General features: G+C 35.8%; 2 protein-coding genes across 2 annotated transcripts; one reads left to right on the plus strand and one right to left on the minus strand.

Annotated features, from left to right (window-relative positions):
• The first annotated feature begins 112 nt into the window (after nt 1-112).
• On the plus strand, nt 113-11377 carry LOC110701724 (phosphatidylinositol 3,4,5-trisphosphate 3-phosphatase and protein-tyrosine-phosphatase PTEN2A-like). The gene is made up of 13 exons (XM_021879352.1): nt 113-647; nt 2015-2424; nt 2554-2655; nt 2731-2787; nt 3343-3408; nt 3903-4079; nt 4157-4243; nt 4326-4390; nt 4684-4760; nt 9222-9268; nt 9372-9502; nt 10453-10522; nt 10626-11377. The coding sequence occupies exons 2-13, from the start codon at nt 2020-2022 to the stop codon at nt 11121-11123; spliced, it is 1782 nt and encodes a 593-aa protein (XP_021735044.1). The 5' UTR covers nt 113-647; nt 2015-2019; the 3' UTR covers nt 11124-11377.
• Nucleotides 11378-11430: 53 nt separating this feature from the next.
• Nucleotides 11431-16483, minus strand: LOC110701725 (small RNA degrading nuclease 1-like). Its single transcript, XM_021879353.1, has 12 exons — nt 16334-16483; nt 15631-15813; nt 15458-15544; nt 14642-14710; nt 14392-14532; nt 14150-14266; nt 13966-14035; nt 13752-13852; nt 13473-13607; nt 13297-13404; nt 12303-12407; nt 11431-12152 (listed from the first exon to the last, which is right to left on the minus strand). The coding sequence occupies exons 1-12, from the start codon at nt 16364-16366 to the stop codon at nt 11835-11837; spliced, it is 1467 nt and encodes a 488-aa protein (XP_021735045.1). The 5' UTR covers nt 16367-16483; the 3' UTR covers nt 11431-11834.
• Nucleotides 16484-18641: the final 2158 nt, after the last annotated feature.

Genomic DNA, 18641 nt, shown 5'->3' on the forward strand with positions numbered 1-18641 from the left:
GATCGGTGTATAATGTTATATCTCAGTTACAATTTCATTTTAGTTACTTAAAAGGAATAGATAGATCCCATCTGGTTGTTATATTCGTCAAAAACTTTTATTAGTGTATGTGACACATAAAAAACATAAAATTTTACCTAAAACCGCTACACAAACCAACATATGATAGTTCAATTCTTCCATATTTTCATATTAAGTCAATCTTTCATATTTTGTGGGACGAGCCACCCAACGTAACACAAGATGGTAGCGGTGCATAGACGCATAGTGACTTCGGCTCAAGGATATGGTTAGGAGTCGGGGCACAACCTTACAATATTGGACTAGGTTCCTTCCCTAACTGTTAACCGCACAGCCCATTTTCCGATTTCCGTGCGCGGTTGCCTACTCCGTACAACCAAGTAATTGGACAACAATATAAAATCCAAACTGGGTAATCCCTTAACAACGACACAAGTCCGCGCAATCAATTCAAAATCCTCTCTCCCTTCCCTCCCACATTCTCTCTCGACGGAGAAATAGCGCGCTTTTCCGGTCATAGTCGCCGCTCCAACCACCATTTCACATTCCAAGCATTGCCTGAACCCTAATTTTGCGATCATCTCAAGGATTCACTATTTCAACTGATCAACGCTGTCAAATCTCTGGTGAGTGATCTCTGAACTTGCTATCAGAATTTGCTTCTACCTACATTATGCCATTTTCTCTCTCCTCTTCAAGTGGATTAGCAATTGTTGATTGGATCATTGGATGGATGAGTCTTCATTGGAAAAGGGAGGGATTGTGGATGCTTTTTTTGGATCAGTTATAGTTAGCTCAAATATTAGATCATAGACAGAAATTAGATCGAATTTATTTTTTTAATTGCGTCGATTGATATTTTTTTTTTGTTGGAAGAAATGCTGTTTATAACGCCTTAATGTGGTTACATTTCATTGAAATTATGTTTTTTTTTTAGAATCAGAATTGTGGATTTGATAATGTCATGAGGTAGCTGCATTCTGGCATTCAATTGGAGAATTGGAGTAATTTGTGTGAACTTCTAGAATTTTATTTTTAAAATTTTCTGGTCAAATTCTATGTAATGGTTTATGTTGCCTGAATTATGCTTAAGAATCTTATCAACTTAATTAATATATGTTGGATTTAAGGGTTTAGTAATAGGTTACTATCAATATAAGGAGGATATGCAAGTAATGTGGCTTTAGGCATTGTTAATATGATGCGGTGTAAATAATAGTACCGTGTCACCGTGCATGATAAACATTACCATTATAGAGCTTACACAGCCATTATACCTGACAGAAAAATCTGAGCTTGAAGTTGCAAGGTATTTTAAATTTTATGTTTAGAATCTTTGCACAATTAGCTGATCATCAGATACGTTTAGTATATTTACATTTATGAGAGGCACATTTTAAGGATATTACTAAGTTTGCAGACCATTTAGCTCATTGGTTAACAGTTCAAGGCAATTTTTGCAATCTCCACTCATGAGAAAGGATATCATGTATTCTTATACAGAAAAAATAATTGTCAAATGTAGATTCTTACCACTTTTTGAATAAAAAGTTGTGGAGGGGAGGAGAAAGGCATCACTAAGTATTACTGCCACAAATGAGTGTAATTGACATTGGATTTCAAGCCGTTGGCAGTTAGGACTTGTATAGTTTGTATCTTGTATGTTCCTTTGATGTACTCTGTATTGATATCTAAGTTATCCTTACTACCTGCTACTTGGAAGTTCGGAAATGTATGTTCATTTTATAGACAACCTCGTTTTGTCCTTTTTAGTGAATAGCCTATTGGTTTCCTTTTTGTAATGAAAATGATAATTAGTGAATTGTTGTAGCCACTTCTCTTTGGACAGGATATCTTTCACTTATTTATCATATTAACATATTGTTAGATCTGTCATATCAGTGTTGGGCACCTAGGATCTTTGACTATATAGATCATTTTCCATATGAAATTGAGCTTGAAGTGCTTACATGGATATCATGCTTTCTTGCAGGGAACATGGAAACTGCAGATTCCCCGTCTCCACCACAGGAGAAAATTTTAGGTGTTCAAACTTCTGCTCCTGCTGCAAATTTTCCATCATCAGCATCATCATCTGCGTCTGGTATAGATTCTTGGGCCAAAAGCTTTAAAATACCACAGGCTTCAGGGGAGACTGTGGGAGAATCACAATCTGGAAGTGGTGCAAGATCGACCTTTGCACGTTTAACAAGTGGTCTTGGATTACGCTCACCTGCATCAAATCCTGTGGCTAGTGGAGATGCTCCAGCAGATACAGCACCTGCCCGAGCTGGTGTTTTTGATTCATTAACAAAAGGGTTAGTTGACTCATCTCGCAGTGCTGTAAAGGCTGTGCAGGCCAAAGCACGCCATATGGTCTCGCAAAATAAGCGGAGGTACCAGGTAGCCTTTCGTCTGATTTGTGATGCTAAGGTGTTGGGCTGATGGCATGGAATATGGGTCGTATACTTGGGTTTTTTTTATATTTTTATTACTATTGATCTCTTCTTTGTCTTCAATTTTTGTTTCTAGAAAGGAGGATTTGATTTGGATTTGACATACATCACGGAAAATATTATTGCCATGGGATTCCCTGCTGGTGACATCAGTTCTGGAATTTTTGGATATGTTGAGGTAGAATATTTGACCAGTTAACATGATTATCATGGCTAATGTTATTATGTTTAATACAATAGGGGCTTGATGCAGGGGCTCTACAGAAATCATATGGAAGAGGTGATTAGGTTTTTTGAGACTCACCACCAGGTATATGCCGCAATTTGAATTGAATCTTTGGTTTAGTGCCATAAATTTCTTTTACAAAGAAGCTCTCAAATGGTGTCTTAATTTCAAAATACTTTGGAATGGAGATTGAAGAATAAGGGTATATAATCTCATCACTGTAAAATTATTATATCTTCAAATAGATAATTTTTTTGGGTATGCATCTGGTAGGATAAGGACAATGTCACAATGATTAAAGTTGTAAATATACTTTGTATGTGCCATGATCTGATTTAAATTAACTGTGCATAATGTGGCCCTTTTCCTCCTTTGCTTGATAAAAGAATTAGTTCACATTGGAAGGGGGAGGGTTGGGGAAGGGGTGTGGGGGTGAAGGTGGGGGTGGGGGTGGGGGTGGAGGGAGTCTTTTATAACTGGATCATTGTAGATAAAACTTGAGATGGATCCTAACTATATCTTATTGGCTGGCTAATGTGCTTATATAAGGGGCCTAAGTCTTTTATAACTCATGCTCATTGTTTCCTTCTCTTTTTTGTTGAAAATGTTTTATGTAAATGTGTATGTGATTTCATGCAGGGCAAATACAAAGTCTATAATCTTTGCTCAGAGAGGTTGTACGATGCATCACTTTTTGAGGGGAAGGTCAGGATTTTCTCCTCCCATTAGAGTGTGAATTGCGTATGCTTGTATCATGCATGCATATATTAAGTAGGTTATATATTGAGATCTCACATGCACATTGCACACACGTTCACCTTCATCTTTACACTTAGTTTGGATAACAAGATAGTAGAGAAAGAAAGGGGAAGGAAAGAGGAGTAGGAAGGTGGAGCTCCCTCCAAATATTTCCAATTTTGTTAGATTGGTGTTTATTAAAAAAAGGGTGGGAAAACCCCTCCCTTTCCCCTAACTTCTTATCCTAGGTTCCTAAGAAAGTATTAGTTTCTTATTATGCCACTTTTCATGGATGTACTAAGATTGAGAAACTTGTTACTATGACAGAATCATAACATCCAATTTGGTGGATTTTGTGTCTCTGTTATGTTTTGGTTTTCACAACTAACAGTCTTAGTATAGATTTGACTTTTTCTAAATGGATGCTGTTCTCATCATCTATTTTGTCTTCTGTTCCACAGGCTGCATCATTCCCATTTGATGATCATAACTGTCCACCTATTCACCTCATCTCCTTATTTTGTCAAAGTGCCTATACATGGTTGAAGGCGGATGTTGACAATGTAGTTGTAGTTCACTGTAAAGCTGGTTTAGGGAGAACAGGACTAATGATTTCTTGCCTACTTCTGTACCTGAAGGTATAAATTCGGCTATACTGTTTCTGGAAGCATAACACGAATCCTGTTTCTAAATTGTATACTTACTGGCTTTGCAGTTTTGCCCAACAGCTGAAGAATCTATTGACTTGTTCAATCAGAAAAGATGTGTAGATGGAAAGGGTCTTGTTCATCCAAGTCAGATTGTTAGTTAACTGCTTCTAATAAATTTTTCATGATTTATGGCTTGAATCTTTCAAGATAGTAACTCTTTTACGTTTCTTATAGAGATATGTCAAATATTTCGAGCGCATCTTAAAAGACTTTCAAGGTGAAAATCCATCCAAACGCAGGTATATCTTTTGAAATTTATGTCCATGCTGCATCTTATTTAATATTTCCTCCATCCACTAAGATTGCCCCATACATTTTTGTTCACTGTTTTAAGAGTTGGTTCATTTGACAGCATGTAAGGTTCCTATTCTGTCCTTTTGTGGTTTCACATGGGTAGTCAAGCTGTAAAAATTTCTATAAAGGTTGTGTGTAAAAACTCATTAGGACGTCCATTTTTAGTATACGGAGCAATCTTAGTGGGATGTAGTACTTGTACAATATCAATTATGAGCTAATATAAATGCTGGCTCAGGTGCATGCTCAGAGGATTTCGACTTCACAAGTGTCCATATTGGATTAGGCCATCTATTACCATCTCTGATCACAACGGTAATTCTGAATTTCCCACCAACTTTCATTATTTATAGACATGATAGAGTTTAAATCTATGAAAAACATTTGTAATTTTGAAAGTATCTACTAGCCTTGCAACTATCATATATCGGCAAAGGATAGTGTATCTAACTTCTAAAATCAAGGCCCAAAATCCACTGAGATCCGGCCTCATGTCACTTCTATTCATCTCTGTTCCCACCCTAATCCCTAAGAACACCTATGTTTGGCTAAACGTGGATAGCATAATGCTTTAGGTGCTAAAAAAAACTTAGAATAAGAGAGAGCCGTTCAAGGTGGTTGATATCGCTTCCGTGAACATATCCATCCAAGGCGCACTGCCTGGGGCTATTGTTGCACGCTGCCAAAGAATGGGCGATATTGTTGCTACGCTACCAAGGCACGAGTCCTGCTGCTCAGTCAAGACACGCATCAAAACACCTCATCATAAAAAATAAAATTATAAAAAAAAACCCATCTATTTTTGGCAATTAAGGGTTTTGGCTTGACATAGGGCCAAGGCAAGGCAACGCTAAAGGTAAGCCAATGCAACACAAGGCCAAGGCAAGGCATTTTAAGACATGATCACGAGGGATGGTCTAGGCATGAATGAGATGGTTTCGGGTACCAAGTACTTTTTGAACCCATGGAAGCACTTGATGCATAACCTAGGTAGGTCCAAAAATGTTTTTCGGAGGCTAAATTTGGGATCCGGGGTTAGCCAAAAACTCAAGTGATGGTAGGAGAGGCATCCCAAAGTCTTATTATTGTTGTTTGGAACCATATCCAACCATTAGTCGATCACATACAAGCCGTGGCAGCCTTAGCCTTGAGATAATGAAAGGAGGCGTGTATGTAATCGACTAAATTGACAGTTTAAAGGCAAAGTAAATGGTTCTAAGTTTCTAATTACCCAAATGACCTTCCGAGGTCTCGTGAAGTCCATTACAAGCACCAAGACGTCTTTCCTTTTCAGATCCAGAATAGTCGAAAATTGTTCAAAACTTAAGGTATCCACGATTTGGATCAATTTCGGGAAGTTCTTTCAAATTTGAAGTGAATGTTAAATTGACAATTTAAAGGAAAAGTGAACGATTCTAACCACCCAAATGGCTTCCCAGAGTCTCGTGGGGTCAATAAGAAGCATCCAAACCTCTTTCCTTTTCGGGCTATGATTAGTTGAAAATTGGGCAAAATTGAAGGCTATAATCCACGCTTTTGGACCAATTTCGAGTTTTTTTTTTTCCCCAAAATTGAAGTGAATGTGTGGGGTGTCCCCTATGATCATAAAAGTTGGTTTGGAATTTTTATTGGTCTACTAAAAGTTCTATAAAGTCATGAGAATGAGTTAGGTTCAATTATAATGTTTTGAAATTTTGTTGCCTTGGTATTCAAGAGCTACAAGAGATGATTTCAATCGCCAACTTGGTATCATGAGGTCCTATTAAGGCGTTAGGATTCTTTCATTGGGTTATCAAACCGAACTCACCATTACTTACAATTTACATACTATTATTGATGCATGCATTACATGGTTTGTTTAAATCATACTTTCTGTTCCACAAATATTGCAACAAGGATGAAATTACGCATCCCAAAGCACATTTTATATGTTAAATACCCATAATTATATAAGAGTAAAAATTATAAAAAGTTGATATTATGAAAGTATTTTACGAGACGAATCTAACAAGACCCACATGACTATATTTTACTTTATGTATAAATTATAATATGTGGTCAAACAAGCGTGATAAATAGTGCAAAAGTTCGGTTGTTGCAATATTACTAGAACGGAGGAAGTAGTATATTAGTGTTTATGATGCACCCCATCACCCCATTATTGATGCATGCATTACATGGTTTGTTTATAATACATAACAAATGAAACCTTATCTCAAATAATCATCATAGATGGAGAATTGTCACAATTTCCCTGCTGCTCACCCAGCTAAGGCATGGGCATTATTGCTGCTGCCTGCTAGGCTTTGGGGTGCTGCTGCTCACACTGCCAAGGCGTGGGTGTTGTTGCTAACGCTACCATAGGCACTGCTGCTGTTAGCCAAGGCACGCTGCCGAGACACAAATGCATCTATTTTTGGAAATTAAGGGTCTTGGCATGCAAGGCAACCCTCGAGATCAAGCCAAGGCAACACAAGGCCAAGGTAAAGCAAGGCATCATAAGACATTATCACGAGGCTAAGCCAAGGCGTGAATGAGATGGTTCTAGACTTCTAGGCACCAAATAGGCCTCCCGAGGCCCTTTGGGAACCGATGTTACTTGGACTCGGGTACCCATATCCGACACGGATATGTGTCCAAGTGTGTCCAAGTGTCCGACCCAGCTATTTTTTGAAATTTTTTAATAATTTAAACTAAAATGAAGTGTCCAAGTGTCCCACCCATCTCCGAGTGTCGAGGGTCCGACATGGGTACGTGATGTAAATGAAGAGTCCGAGCAACATAGTTGGGAACTCATGGTAGTATCTTGATGGACAACCTAGCTTGGTCCAAAAATGTTCCCCCTCAAGGACAAATTTGAAAGCTATACATGAAATCGGATCATTTTTTGAGATTTTGAGATTCAGCTTCAAAAACTTAAGTAATGGTAGGGAAGACATCTTAGGGTCACATAATGTTGTTTGGATCCATATACGATCTCTATTCGGTCACATTAAAGCCTTTGGTGACCTTGAGTTTATGAAAGGAGGCGTGTACTTAACCGGCTAAAGTAATTGTTTAAAGGAAAAGTGGATGAATCTAACCACCCAAATGGGCTCCCAGGGTCTCATGGAGTTCATGGAAAACACCTCGACCTTTTTCCTTTTTGAACTAGAATGGTTGAAAAGTGAAGGCTATAATCCACGCTTTTGGATCAAATTGACTTTTTTTCAAAATTAAATTGAAAGTAGGGGGTGACCCTAGGGTCATAAAGTTTGTTTTAGTCACATAACAAGCCTACCAATATGTCCAGAAAATCTCAAGAATGAATTTGGTTTAAATATATGCAACATGAAATCAAACCATATTTGGAGATTTAGGGACTCAAAAACTCAAATGAAGTTAGGGAAGTTATCTTGGGGGTCATATAATGTTATTTGGAATCATATGCACCTACTAGTCGGTCACATAAAGGCTTGTTGTGACTTTTAGTTAATGAAGGGAGACGTGTATGTAAATGGTGAAATTGACAATTTAAAGGCAAAGAGAACGGTTTCAATAACTTAAATGGCCTTTGAGGGTCGCGTAGGTTCCATGGGAGGCACCCAAACTTGTCTCCTCTTCGGGCTTAGAATATTCGAAAATTGTGCAAAATCAAAGGCTATAATCTACAATTTTGGACCAATTTCATGATTTTTTTCCAAAATTGAAGTGAACGTGTGGGGTATCCCCTATGGTCATAAAAGTTGGTTTGGAATCATACTAAGTCTACTAATAAGTTTGTAAATGTTTCGAAATTTGCATTGGTAGTGAAAAGTGTTGCAAGAGATGATTTCAATTGCCAACTTGGTATCATGGGGTCCTATTAAGGCGTCAGGAGTCTTTCATTCGGTATGAAACCCAAGCTCACCATTTATTTACCATAACATTGTTGTTGCATGCATTTCATGGGTTGTTTATATTATAGTATCATGGGGTCCTGTGATTTTTTTTTTTAAATAAAAAAATTACGGAAAATTATCCATAACAAATGACACCTTATCTCAAATAATTATCATTGATGGAAATTTTCACTTATTTTATCCCCAACATTCCCATTGTTCTCTTATTTTTTTCTTCTTCTTATTCTCCCCATTTCTCCGGCCTTTTTTGTTTATAAAATAAATTACATAAATAAACACTATATTTTATGAGTAAAATATAGTTGTATTCTATATGTAAAAGATGCCAAAATGTCAAATAATCATTCCTATATTTTTCCCAAACTTATCCTTTTTTTTGGGGATTTTCCCCTAATTTTCTCACTTTCTCCCTTTTTACCCCCAATTTTCACCTTGTTAATATGGAAAAAATATATTTTTTAGATAAAAATTGTCCAAATTAAGCTGAATACCTGTATGTAGTAAATTTCTTAAACAAGCCTTGTATAATTGATAGGACATCTCTGCTGCTAACAGCAAATGGAGCTGCTTAAGAAAGTAAAACATCATTTAAGGCTTGCAAGGAGTGAATTCTGTCACGTAGCTGGTAAAGAGAAGTAAATCATTAACATATTCTTAGCTGACAGAGAAATGTGGGTTGATATAATAAATAATCTTTCCTGAAGTGTTGGTATAGTTCATATTTGGGACAAAAGGTAATCAGAGACTCTCTTCTCATAGGCTTTAGTTATTAAATCATATGGACTCATTCAGGTTTTATTTGGATATAATAATACTTTTCCTGCGTATGGATTGCCTCTTGCTTTCTGCAATGCCCTGTTTGTAGTATGACTGATGTCGCTATGTCCATGTACAGGGATTCTATTCACCACAAAAAAACATGCAAAGACCAAGGATCTACTGGTAATTTTTATTTGGATCTCTTTACTGACATTTCAGTGAGTTTCTAATACTGCTAATTGCTACATTGGACAAATTTCTGCAAATCTCACTTAGTTGAATGCAGCCAGAAGATTTTTGGATGAACTCTTCTAGGAAGGGGATAGTAGTGTTTGCTTTACCAGGAGAGCCAGGTCTGACAGAGTTGGCAGGTGACTTTAAAGTTCACTTTCAAGATCGGCATGGAGATTTCTACTGGTTTGTACTCGTATATGCCTTACCCTTTTCCCTTCTAATATTTCAGAGTTAATCTGATACTGAATTTTATGTGTTTCTGTTGCTAATGTCGCATTGAACATCTGTGAGAAAGCAATTTGTACATTAATAACAAAAAGTTAATAGTCTCTCTTTAATTGTATGGACAATATATTGATGGTTTGGTTATTGGCTTGGGATTGATATGGGCAGTGGAAGGACTTCTATGCCTTTTAGAAATGTTTAAATTTTGTCGGGTTCAATGGCAATAACATCCATATTATTTATCTATAGTACTACCAGTTATTCCCACTCAAGAATTTATATAGCCATGTCTATGGCCCTGTTCTATTCACCTAATTTTTAAAGCTGTAAAGGACAGGGCCTATGTCCAATGAATATTTGGCAATCTAAATAGAAAAGATAATTGTGTCTGATTAGTAGAAAAAACATAATAAGCTTCCAGACTTCCGGTATACATGTTGGATGCTTTTAACATTTTCTTCATTTGAAGAGTCCAGAGTAACCTAGATTCTGTTGCCTTTTTATTCTTTTCCTAATTGGAATCTTATCAGAGAACGACATTCTAAGTTTGTTGATCACCTTAGTTTATGAGTATTAATTACTACTACCTCTGTCCCTTATTGTTTGTCACATATTCCATTTGAGGCCATACTTAAATTGCCTCGTTTCTATTTTTGATCCCGAGGACCAGAACTTTTACATTTGCTTTTGTCTCATATGATACTCTACTCAACCAAAAATTGACAATGTAAAAAATGGTTAAGAGGCAAACAATTGGCGATGAAGGGAGTATTTATTGACAATCATACTTTTATCTAAAGACTAAAGTCAATTGATATGTGGAACGGAGTATTTATTGACAATCATACTTTTATCTAAAGACTAAAGTCGATTGACATGTGGAACACTAAGCGTATTTGTTTTTTCAGTTGGTTTAATACAACTATGACGGAAAACAGAATTATCATAAATAGTGATGATCTTGATGGGTTTGACAAGGTAACACTTATCTACCAGGAATTTTGAAACTCAACACTTTCATTATTAATTGCTTAAACTCTTTATACTTCATTTTTATCTAATTTTGAACTTTTGCTTACAGAGAAAGCTTCCTTCACCTACATTCCAGGTGGAGATAGTGATGAATGATTATGATGGTACACTTGCAAAAAAGCCAAACACTGAACAAGAAAAAACAAGGTCTGATGCAAGCGCAGAGCAGATTGCATCCAGCAACAATGGTGGTGCTGTCATACCAAAGACAGAGGGATCATCTGAGAAAGAAGAAAAAGATGATGTATTCTCTGACAGTGATGGAGAAGGTGGATCTTCCAAAACTACCCAGGTTCATGCTTCTGTAGCTGGACCTGCTAGCAGTAATCAAGTTTCTAGTATAACACAGAGGACTCATCAGATGTCTGTCAGCAATACAAAACCAGCTCAAAATAGCAGTGGTAACTCCTACACTGATAGTGTTGGAAAATCTGGATCAAGTGTTGAAACACCTAAGCTCGGTTCATCTACCACTAATGATTTCAAGGCCATTGCAGCTGATGCTTCTGTTTTCAGTTTTGGGGATGAAGACTCTGAAAGTGAATGAAATAAGAAGACCCATATTATTTTTTTTTGGTACTCCCTGCGAGACCCTTGTAATTTCTTGAATTACTTGAGCATGCACTGTGACAGAAACCCAAACTTTCAGCCTTAGTGGTGATTTTCTGATACTCAAATAGTCAAATGTTTCAGTTCCTGCTGCAGTTAGTTAAATTCTTTCTGAAGGCATTCAACGTCATTGCTTTACAAGATGTAACAACATTTTTCAAAATAACTATTGTAAAACACAAGTTTATGTTCTCTAGTTCTTTCAGCCACCTCTTAAAAGATTTAACAGAATGAGAACTCAAAAATCATTAAACGATTATCCTATCAGCATACCAATGTAGCAGCTAATGTCATACACCACTAGTAAGTGAATTAGTGAACATTATAGCAGACTTGGGCTAAATATTAAGCCTAGGTAATTTGACCCTTCCTATATATTGCTTGAAACAAATTTGTTAAATATGAAAAAATTAAAGCATGCAATCATACAAATTATTGCGTGAAAACCAAAAAAAAAATCCTCAGGATGCAATATCTACTACTAGGCGGTAAACCAAAACTTTACAAATGGCTGGGGAATCAACTCCTGCACAAAAAATCTCTGTTGTCACTTGTTTCTTGATCATGCATAACCTCAAATAATAGGCCCTTTCAAAATTTGCAGAGCCCCAAATTAACCAGCTGGGGATCTAAATTAGAGATTTAAAATTTAGAGCCCTTGTTTCCTTGTAAGAGCTGCTACAATCTTATGCAGGCTAGAAATCTCTTGATCCCTTTGGCTAACCAAATCCTTCAACCTTTCAATCTCCTTCACATGATCAAAACAGAGAATCTGCTGAGCAGCTTCAGAAGTTCGCTCGATCTTTAACTTCTTTGATTCATTTACTGGTCCCTCTGTTGGATGTGCTCGTTTCGCAGAAACTTTGTCAAGAGGAGTGTCAGGTAACATTTTCCGAACACATATAATAGCTGTTGAGCCATTTTTAAGCTGGACAGAGACAAGTTTCTGAGACCGCCCATAAGTGTCCTGAAAAAGAGTAACGCACAGTTCAGCTCACATTTCAGAGCTAGATTGTTAAAACCTTTACCCCCCCCCCCCCCCCCTCTTTCTTCTATTCTTGCAGACAAGCAGCATCACGATATTCACGAAGGTAAAAATTTGGGATAAAGTTGAGACCTTTTCTTCGTCTCCTTCCAGATTTTCATACGTACAAAGTGCCTCCTGTGGACTTTTGAAAGTAGCTAAGGCAGAATACTTGTCACCTCGAACTTTCTTACTAGCCTGCCAAAAAGTTTAATTATGCAAGGCAAATTCTAGGTCAGGAACAAGTAGCCAGATCAATACCCTACATTGAGATTAGCACAACAGTAACATAGAGAAAATTAGAAAGTCGATTCATTATGTGTCTGATTCATGAATTAATATGAAGAAAAAAAAAAATCTGCATATAACCCTCTATCCCAAAAAAGGCCCTAAAAAGCAACGACGCAAGAAATAGACAGGAGAACCATGGCGTAGCAAGGGTCCATTTGGCTCAAACTTATTCAACTATATTCAGGCAAAATATGTACAATGTTTGAGCAAAATAAGCTTTTTTCAAACACTTTTGGATTAAATAAAAAAATAATAATAATAAAAAAAAAAATAAAAAAAAAAAAAAAACATTTTTTTCAGACAATTTCACACAATCATGTAATTTTAGGGAAAATAAGTTCAGATAAGACAAGTTCTTAAAGTTGAACCAAACAGAGTCCAGATAACAGTTTCACTACAAGGAAGTGTTCACGATAATTTACTTATAAATGCAAGATTCAAAATTTAAAAAAAGCATGTTTCACTAGCCAAAGATTTAACTCGCCCTAAAAAAGAGATACTTCCTCCGTTCTACAATGATGTTCCTGTTTGGAATCTTTTGACTTTAAAAATAAGAGAGAATCTTCTAAATTTCTCTTAATCTATAAGAACAAATATAGTCATATGGGGTCTAGTTTGATTCGACTTCGTGAGTACATTATTAATATCTAACTTTTATAATATTTGCTAATGTGAGATTAAAGATATTTGCAGTCAAAGATTCGCAAAAACCTGCATTGATTTACGTAATCAGGAACATCATTTTGAAACGGAGGGAGTAGTAAAGAACAAAGGAAATGGAATACTGCACACCAACCTGAATTTCAATGGTGAAGTCTCCAGGGATGATCTGACCTAGTTCTTCATTTGGAAGATCCTTCGGTATTCTGTGTATAAGGAGCTTTGATTTTTCACTGTCTGGCACCTACAAGTATGGCGTTTAGTTCAAGGAGACAAACTATATAATTACAGAATCTAAACATTTGGACTTACATCATCCTGAACTACAGGAATTGTGCTGTCAAATCCATCCTTTATCTTTGCTAGCACTAATTTCATAGCAGCACATGCATCATCAACACAATTATGCGGAGCACCCTTCTTGCGAAGTTCAAAACCCAACACAAACTGCAAAGACAATTGTCGAATAAGTTAGACAATTGAGCTTTTATAGCAACACTAAGCATCCTTCAAAGTAAATTTAGCGAGTGCAAATTTCCATTCATAATTTGCATATTGACAATCTAGTAGAGCGGGAAGATAGTAACATGCCTTGCACAAATCGTTCAAGGAAGGTCTTCTTTTCGTTGATCCATCTCCAAGTTTGAAGACAAAAGAGGTGTCAATGATTCTTGCATGATCAACCTTCAAAGCTGTGGAAAGAATTTATGACAATAGAATAAATCAACTCAATAGCACATATTAATAGAACAGTAGCACAAAAACAAGATAGAACACTAAACAGCTTACTTTATAATGCACTAACCTTTCAGATCATTACTGAGACTGTGCCCAACTAAAATAGCCCCTTGGGACAATAGCTTCTTCAACTTTTTCTTTAAATATACCAAAAAGAAAATTTTGAGTCAGTACTGGGAGTATCATAGTATGATAAGCCACACTCAATCACAATAAGGACTTGGGAAAACAAAATAGAAGACATATCTGACCTGTATATCAGCAAGAAAACAAGTGATGCCATCCAAATCTTCTGGAGAAACACCAGTAATTTGTGTCCTAAAATCTGCTACTGCTTTATTAGGATTGACAAATTCATGGAGTTTTACCTGATATATCAACAGATAAACATGGGAGTTATGATTCAAATACAGATACAAAAGCATAGATTTCCTATAGATATACCAGTAAAAAATTTCATACAAGATCGAGAAACCAAATAGTACAGTGGTACCTCTAAATCCTGATCTACCACGCATATTTTAACCAAGGCTTCAGTTCCATCCTCACAGAGAACCATCTCACAATCAACAGCCAGCAATGTCTCTGACGTTGCCAACTTTGACTTCTTACCAAGTTTTGTAACAACCCAATCCTGTTGACCACAAATTGGATTTTCAGTAAAGTTCCAGCTCTTTCATGGAATCATAATCATTACGTGCAACAAAAATTAAGGAGAATAAAAGGAAATTTCTAAAATTGACCTCCTTATATGATGGAAATGTATACTCAATTGGATACTGTGGATGTTCAAGTGTCAAACGAACCAACTTCTGCACTGCCACAATGATAAAACATGAGAGTTATAACGTTGAAGTTAGAAACTCAACTACCTATTTATGCAAAAGACCAAGGATTCAAAGCCACAGTTGAGATTGTCCAAAAAGCTATAATGTATAGCATTACTAGTAAACTTATAAATCTTGCTCTCACAAGAGGACAGAGGATGGAGAAAATTAGTGTTGTATAAGTATAACAAATCTATAGCAAGTTACAGAAAGCAACAATAAAACCAAAACCCTATTCCCAAAAAGGATGGGATTTGCTGCATGAAACATCCTCCATCGCAGCATTAAATCTACTCAATGCTATATGCTTTGGCAGCCCCACTTTCTTTAGGTCACTATTCTTTCCATTCATGTCACCTATAGGAACTATAGAATAGATATCAAAGTATTCCTAAGAGAAAAAAGTGCAAACGTAAGGAATTTGAAGCTCTTTGCAGCAGCATGACATAGGCAGCATACCATGTCTAAAGTTTTTTTCCAGGTGATTTAAACACTTTTGGTCACGCCAAAATGAAAATTGCCACAAGCCAAGTAACTAAAACATTCAAGCCCATACATATATTCGGAAGTTTTGAGTTGCAAACTTGCAGCATTGAATTAAACTATAACTGATGCATAATAGGCTAATAGCCAAACTTAATCAGAATGAGATAGCATCACTACTTTATGAGCTCTTGGTTTAATCCCTGACTACCACAAGTCACTTAAACTTTATCAAGAATGTCAAATTACCTGTACAGGTGATTCAGCATCTTCTGATTTCGCTACTTGTTTCACTAGGTCCCGGTTAGAATGACATATTAAGAGTTTATCAAAGTACTGCACAACACGAGTACCCATTACACAATGTCAGAATAATGCAGCAGAAATGACACAAAAATCAAAAGAGGGGTTAAATATGATACATTTAAGTCTTCCTCTTTCTTAAATGTATCTAAGAAAGCGCGTAACACTTCCGGGGTCCTCCGAGCTGGATCACTCATGCTTGCACCAAATTTTTTATCATGAACTTTCAAAAAATCCTTCCATCCTCCATTATCACCCTCCATTCCCTTCTTTTGTGACAACTTAACAATTTGAACAAGAACCTTCACAAATCAGTGTAAACAAAACAAAAATCAGATACCAAAGCAAACCATAATTTTGTATTAGCATCTTACAATATAGCACATATTTAATGTATTTACAGCCATTTTATAGTATATTCTTCAATTATAGTAAAAGTACATAACAACACTAAATTTTGAATACCCGTGTTTTTTTTTTCCAACAATACAAGTATCAAACAAATGATAAACCACACTAACTTAAGTATGGTTAACATAAGCATACAAATTATACACAGGCTTGAGCATTATAATAATTAGTTGCACAATGTATAAGAACTTTAAATCAGAGCAAAAATTCTGAAAAACCCAGTTTAAGAAAACACAAGAATAAACTAATTCAATCAGAAATTGATGAAAAATTCAACATAAATTCATTTTACATATATTAGCATTGCATTTGTAACAACCAAAAAAATCCCTAAAACAAGACCCAAAACAAGATTATAATTAAGAACTCAAAACGAATTGAAGAGAAGAGGAGAGAGAAAACAAAACTAACATCTTTAGAAGCAGTAGCAAGCTTCTGGTCCATGATAAAAGAACAAGAAGAAGAAGGTGAGAATGGCGGCACCTCCAGTAAGTGCAGAGACGCAAAAACAATTCAGGGATTTGTGTTTCAGTTTCTCTCTCCTCCTTGTTTTGGTTGGGGTTAACTAAACCTCGGCGTAAACCTGGTAATTGGGCGGGTCAATTACGAACCGGGTCGAATAGCAGTATTGCATGAAATTAATCAAAAGTATTAATGGGTTGGGCTGTTGTGTATCACTTGGGTTTCTTGTGTTCTGGATTGGTTAAAGCGGGTCATGACTCATGAGTGAAAATTTACAGGGCATTTGGTACGTGGAAATGAGAATTGGAGGACTTGACGATGGGGTATAAATTCGGGCTTGACAAATTTCCATCCAATTAACGCTAGGTTACACTACCCTTGGTACGGAGTATAAAATTTCTATTATGATTTTATGAGTTATGAGTCTTATAACAATGAGTCCATGAGATTGTTAAGCTAGTTATATTATGATGATATTAATATTATTGATAGATTTGTTTTGAAATTGATGTGTTTGATGCAAAGTTTTATTAAGAATTTTATAATTTTGATGAATTTACTAAGTATGGAAAATTATGGGTCATCAAGAATATTTCTTGTACCTTGGATCATCTTTATAGACATTATTGTTATTTGTCAATGGAAATGTTATCTTACTTCATACTGCCTCTTTTTTTTTCACTTAACATGTGTTTCTTTTTGAGAATTTTTTTTAGTCGACAAGTTTCTTTTTATGGTACAGTTTTGTTAGGTACAATTCCTACTTTACCTTTACTACCCCCATCCAATTTTGAGTTGGTACGACTCGTAGGTGTATAATTGTCTTTTTCACACCTTAATATGTGTGTCAAAATCAAGTGTTTCAATTAATAAAAAATAGAGGAAGGATAGAGTACTGAATCTTGCATGATATCTTATAATCATTCCGTATCTAATAACTTTAACAATGTTATGTATATGCATAAATAAGGAGTAAGAATGTGTGCATGAAAGATGGAGATCAACTCCTTATTTTATCTAAACAAACTAGGGCACTAATTAGTGTATTATAGGAGTTGGTGAGAATGTGAGATAGAAAAGTGAAAAAAAAAAAAAAGAAAAAGGAAATAGTTGTCATGTTCCAACTCTAGTGAATTACAACAATATGGTAGTCTAGTTTGATTATTCAACCATCAATATCATACCCAAAAACACAAGTATAATTTGTGGATGAGTTTTTTTTTTTTTTTTTGGTGTTCCACCCACTTCACCCTTTGGGCTAATTTGGATTCAGGGATCAGTTATAGGTGGTTAGGTTACAATCCCCTCCCAATTATTATTGCGGAAGATCGAACACAGGTTCTCCCTACCAAGTACAGTCCCAATCACCACTACACCAACACCCAATTGGTATAATTTGTGGATGAGTTTAATTAGTGTTACCTATGATAGTGTGAAACCTTTGTCATTTCTATATGCCATGGTGAATATTAATATCACTAAATTCATATATCTCTATTGTGTCAAAAAAAAAAAAAAAATTGTGGGTAAATAATAATCATTGATACCGATTATTTCATCATCATATACCACGAATGCACCAGATATATTGCAATATCTTGAATGTATAGGCGATCAATATCTAAAAGACTAAAAATGTACCATTGTTTCGGGCAATGCATATACAGTAATACAGCAGACAGAAATTGAAAAGTATAACCCACATGCCATATTTCATACAGGCTATTTACAGTTACACAGCATGTCAAAATAAAATGCATACTTAAACACTCAAAGCTCAAATTGTATTATGGTATACAGATTTCAGACTTTGACTCAGCAATTTTCAAGCCTATTATTGTTAATATTTAGTAGTCAAACTAATTTGCAACTTGAACTCACCTTTGTCCTTATTTCTGTCAAATTTAGGATTTGAACTTGTCAAAGTTTATACACCTTAAAACCAGAAATAACTAATAACTCAAGGAAACACAATAAAAAAAAAAAAAAAAAAAAGAAGACGAAAAAAGCAGCCAAAAGTCGTCTATCCAAGTCTTTTCTAGTCTTTACGTTTGATTCTACAGATTCTAGAAGCTTGGACCACTCTTATTATTTGGGTTAACCTAGATTGAGATTGAACCAGGCTTTCCAGGCAGTGCTTGACCTCGTTAAACCGACTCACACCCCATTACTTGACCCTAGCTGATACATGATCGACAAATTGACCTTAACTGAACCAGTTTAGTTCATGTGACTAAAGTTGTAATGACTGAATTTT

This window comes from Chenopodium quinoa, unplaced genomic scaffold (genome assembly GCF_001683475.1).
Source record: "Chenopodium quinoa cultivar QQ74 unplaced genomic scaffold, ASM168347v1, whole genome shotgun sequence".
NCBI lineage: Eukaryota > Viridiplantae > Streptophyta > Magnoliopsida > Caryophyllales > Amaranthaceae > Chenopodium > Chenopodium quinoa.